The sequence below is a fragment of the Sorghum bicolor genome, chromosome 7, assembly GCF_000003195.3.
Source record: "Sorghum bicolor cultivar BTx623 chromosome 7, Sorghum_bicolor_NCBIv3, whole genome shotgun sequence".
NCBI classification, from domain to species: domain Eukaryota; kingdom Viridiplantae; phylum Streptophyta; class Magnoliopsida; order Poales; family Poaceae; genus Sorghum; species Sorghum bicolor.
This window is the reverse complement of record NC_012876.2, coordinates 41,430-46,507: the sequence shown is the minus strand read 5'-3', so window position 1 is coordinate 46,507 and position 5,078 is coordinate 41,430. Positions and strand designations below refer to the sequence as shown.

The following is a 5,078-nucleotide window of genomic DNA, read 5'->3' as shown; positions in this document are numbered from 1 at the left end:
CTCGAGGTGCTTGCCAGGGAGGGAGGCGGGCCGCACTTGGCCGGGATTGGTGAGGGAGGCGGGTGGCGTTGGGCTCTGTTTTTTTTTTGCGTTGGGTTGTCTGTTGGAGGCGGACAGTTTTGGGTGCTGCGTCCTTTCACTGTGAAGGACGCAAATCGTGAAATAGGTATGCTGTTTAGGTCACCCTTGTTGGAGTCAGTCTAAGGGAGTGTCGGAAGATAAAAACAAGTACGAATATATATTAGAAAAAGAACTTCCTCTAGTATTATCATCAAATTAATCAATATTCCAGGCAACCGAAACATCATCCATCCATTGTGGTGTCTCCTATACTGTATTTACACGAGGGAGACTCAATCAGGCCTAGCCTAAGCCTACTCTAATCTCATATACTAGTACTAGTACTACTATTTTCTCCTTGGTTGGGCCTACCTCTATCTTCTTCGAGCCCCCAAGTGAAGGATGAGCATGTTCCTCACAAAATCATAAATGCACCCCAATCACTATACTAGAGTTCCCCTTCCCCTTCCCAGCAATTAAAACTTTCCAATCAAAAGATCGTCCCAACAACAGAATCAAGCCTGGCATTACTTGTTCTGCTTCACCTTGCTCACCGTAACATATGACATATCATCACCTTATCCTGCAATGCAAGCCCAAGATGTGTTGTTCTTCATGCCATTTATAGACCAAATCACCTATTGCATCTTTGCTTCCCCTCAGCTCCCAATCTCATCCAACGTATCTGGCTACATCAGCTTTATGTCAGCCTTGCCTATTATATACACACCAATAGAAGCAACCATCAGGAAAGAATACATACAACCTTTATTGCCAGAATGTGCTTCTGTCAGCAATATAATCACCAAGGCTGTGGTCTTACCCCTCTGTGCAAATGAACAAGTGAACTTAGGTGCTCTTCATTTACATGTACGGGCAAGGAAGGCATATGATCCATGATACCTAGTGTCTCCCTCATTCTGTAACGAAAAGATTTACAGAAGTTACCTCACTTGGAGAAACAAAAAAAAATGCTTTCACTTTGAAAGGACCAAAGAGGCGTCATGGCAGCGTTCATGTTCATATTAATTACATAGGGACATGACTAGAACAAACTTGAATATTAGCCGATGATGTTCGAGAAAAAAAAATATTAGTAGATGATAAGAACTCAACCATATATGAAGCCTGTGCTTAGTCTATGTGTGAAGCTGAACGAACAAGTAAAATAGTAAATATCGTACCGTTCTGAAATTGCTCTTATATTGTTATTTGCGTGCAGGAATAGATCCCCGTTCTCCTCCGTCTACAAAAATTTGGAATCTCAAAAAAGGTTACAACAAATTAAGCTTCTTTTCTTTTAGAAGTGCTGCCACGACTCAAGCTTTCATGTGTAGCTTTCAAGTTCAAACTACTATGTCTGCGTTTCACAGCCACTTTTGTTTTTCCATGTTTCATCTGTTGACCAACAGATAGTGGGTGTAACCCTTGCAGCAGTGCCTAGTGTGCTCCCCGTGATGCACTAACATATTTAGGATCATAAATAATAGACATTAGATAAAGTATATCAGTATTCCAACCTTAAGGGTCCTGATATTTGCAGCAATCTGACTGAGTAGCTGATTATTTTCCTCCAGAAGCTGAGTTGCACTATCTAAAATGGGGACTGTCTCAGAACAGGGAAAGAGGAGCATCATCAGGACCAAAAAAAAACAATCAGCACAAAATAGCTCCATGAAATCACATCAACAAGACAGAATTTTTTCAGTTATTTGTCTAACATATATGTTACTATATTGAATTACAGTTAGTGCAACATAAGTACTAGTACATAGCAACATGCAACAGCACTGTTCAAAGGAACTGTTACAACCCCATGCATTGTTCATATGAAACGCTTCGGAACAAGCTAGTTGAAAGCTTGGGAGAATATCAGTAGTCTTGTCGTGAGTAGGAGTTATTTCATGTATTTCAGTATTTTAGATAAGTTTCATCTGTTACATTGTTTTCAGGTCGTCTGATCGAACCTGGTCGCCATGGGGCCGACCAGGCCGATTAATCGACCCTGATCGTCCATGTATATCAGGACACACTATATAGTATACACAATAAAGCAAGCATTCACAATAATCTATATAGTACACCTATATATACACCTACTATATAGTATACCTCTATATATACTATACAGTATACACAATAATCTACTCGTCCATGTATATCAGGACATATACAGAGTAACCAAACTGGTTGGCTGTCCTAGTCAGACCACTAATCCTGATTAGTCGTCGACTAATCGGATGACCAGCTTTCTGGTCGAGCTAATCGATTCGGTCCTCCTAATGGAACACCAGGGACCGATTAGGATGACTAATCACGATTAATCAGACGACCTGAAAATATTGATCTGTTAAAGATAAATGGAGTCATTGTGCCTTCTAGAAATAAAAGGAATGCCTTAGAAAAAACAGAATGCATCTGTTGCTTCTCTTCCAAAGATTATTTCCTCAATTCACTACCTTTCTTCGATTCGTAACGGCAATTAAGGACAATACGTGGAGAGAAATAATTAACCAGCCCTAACTGAGGCTACATGTGGTCATGTAAATGTTATAGCTATACTAACCCTACAGTTAAAATCTGCTTACAAGTTGAATTATACAATTGAATTTGAAACATGCCACACAGAGGAAATGGTTTAGCACATTCAAAGGAACAAATCCTCTATTGATGGACCAACCTTCCACAGAGACCAAGTTATTTTGACTTGGATGATGCAGTGATATTGAAAATGGGAACACATTGTTTGGAAGCGGCATCGGAATATTAGTTACCGAGGTAGATGCAGCCATTTTATTCTGCACCGATGCAGCAGGAATGCAATCATCAGAATCATGAGTAGAGGAGCTGCTGTATAAGCTCTAAAGCCATCCGAATGAATCATTCAATGTGACTGAAGACAAGAATACCTTCGAGTATGTCATGTTTGTCCCTGCATGATATCCATCAGGTTTCCTCCTACTACTTTCTTTGCCCTAAAGTGCACCGAAAGAAACAGGCAAGCTATGAGTAACATAAGAAGTAATGACAAACTAGAGCTGGGTCTAGAGCTACTAGAAAAGGAGCAAAAACCTATAGACAAGAGGACTGTTTGTTCCAGCTAGTAAACCACAATAAGAAGCAAGCTTTACACAAATTAGCAGAGACTTGGAGTCTTGAGTGTAAGACCGCTAGTAGGGCTATTCATTTGCAATTGAAGACCATAAAGCCCAAGTCCCTTGCACACAAGGAAAAGGAGCAAAAACAAATGATGGGTTCAGAAAGTATGGTACTGTAGTTGAAGCAAGAGACCGCCCTCATTCAGTTGGGGGTAAGAAAAATAGGATGTAAGCCTACAAGGTGTCAGGGTGTGTGAAGAGATGAGGACTAAGCCCCATGGCTATCCATGAGATGGTATGGCGGCTGGTGGATGCATGCATGACAGAAAAGTGCGAAGAAAGATAAACTTACAGGAGTCCAGACGCATCTTAGTGCAACATCCCTAATGGTTTTAGTGGGCAGCATAGCAGCAATCTTGACGTACTTCATAATACTAGGTTCATGGGCGTACCTGGCAAGGAGTACAGTATGTTTAGGGTGAGATGCGGCTATGGAACAGGAGACAAACATGATGATAAAAACTGAAAAACAAGAGAACCCAGCAGGCCAGCCTAATCTGACTAAAACAAAAGTTGCAATGGATATGCATTGAGGCCTAGTACCATTTCATTTGATTTTAAATGAAGGGGCGCGATTTGATTCATTATGGAGGCTAGGAAGCGAATGGCGAGAGAACGCAATAATAAGTAAGCGAAGACAGGGTGTTTAAGCTGACCTGATGAGGCCCTGATTCAATGTTGCGATCTCATCGGCGCACCAATCGGCAGGCGAACCAGTGACGAACTTGTACTTTGGAGGGGATGGAAGTGAGGAGGAAGGGTTGGGGACAGGAGGAGGCAAGAGGGTGGCATTGCTGGTGCTCGCAGGAGCAGGAGGAGGTGGTGGTGGTCTAGGCATGAGAGCGGGATTGGGATGAGGAACGGGGTGAGAGTTGGAGCTCCCCATGAAGCAGAGCATGTGGTGGTGGGGATCGGTGGTGAGCTCTCCCTCCTGGTCCTGAAGCGGGTAGAAGGGCATGGCCATGCCGGAGTCGGCGGCGGCGGCCATGTCCCCAAACATTTATCTGCCTCCCTCGACAAGGGGGTGAGGAAGAAGGAGAATTGGGAGGGAGCGAGGGAAGAATCCCTGTCAGACAACCCCCATTTCCAAGCACCCGACCCTGAAATCTGCTCTTGCTTGCTAGGGATGGTAGGGTTTGAGGCTACGGAGGTGACGAGAAGAAACGGGCAGCCGCGGCGGTGGCGATCCGTGACCCCGTCGCTTGCGGGCTCCGGCACCGGCTCCGGGGGTTGTGGGCGTGGATGGATCGAGCGAGGATGGAGATGGATTGGATTGGATGGGATGGGCCTGGCTCGTGAGTGAGGGAGAGGAGAGCCGTAGGTAGAGTAGAGTTAGAGGGGATCCAATTCCAATCGACGACTACGAGACGAATCTCTTCCGCTCCGCTCCTCCAGGCCAGGCCAGGCCAGGCCAGGCGGTCCAACTCTCAAAACTGAGCTTTGCGACAAGTTCAATACTTTTGATGATAAAGTATAGTAGTATTTTGCTAGAAGTAGTTTGCTAACACATTTTGACAAGTTTAATACTTTGATGGTAAAGACTTCATGTTGACCGTGCGTGCGTTGATGAAAGGGACGCATGTCTGTTCATTTCTCCACCTCCCCTCTCTCTCTCTCCTCCTCGTCCTCTTCCTAGGGTCTTGTTAGTTCACTCCAAAAACCAAAAAAATTATAAGATTCTCTATCACATCGAATCTTACAACATATGCATAGAGCATTAAATATAGGCCTTGTTTAGTTCACATCGAAAACCAAAAAGTTTTCAAGATTTCCCGTCACATCGAATCTTTTGACACATGCATAAAGCATTAAATATAGACGAAAATAAAAACTAATTGCACAGTTTACCTGTAAATCACG

At 43.5% G+C, this 5,078-nt stretch overlaps 1 protein-coding gene across 3 annotated transcripts; it reads right to left on the bottom strand.

The window, feature by feature from the left end:
* On the bottom strand, positions 240 to 4,660 carry LOC8064311. Of its 3 annotated transcripts, none has more exons than XM_021465805.1 (8): positions 3,875 to 4,660; positions 3,511 to 3,610; positions 2,970 to 3,035; positions 2,741 to 2,858; positions 1,581 to 1,654; positions 1,245 to 1,306; positions 827 to 980; positions 240 to 749 (listed from the first exon to the last, which is right to left on the bottom strand). In XM_021465805.1, exons 1-7 carry the CDS (start codon positions 4,216 to 4,218, stop codon positions 863 to 865), a joined length of 882 nt encoding a protein of 293 aa, XP_021321480.1. In that variant the 5' UTR covers positions 4,219 to 4,660; the 3' UTR covers positions 240 to 749; positions 827 to 862. The 3 variants fall into 3 exon arrangements, with proteins under 3 accessions (XP_021321480.1, XP_021321479.1, XP_002443680.2); XM_021465804.1 differs by having other exon boundaries at positions 1,581 to 1,666; positions 3,875 to 4,658; XM_002443635.2 differs by having other exon boundaries at positions 247 to 775; positions 884 to 980; positions 1,581 to 1,666; positions 3,875 to 4,477.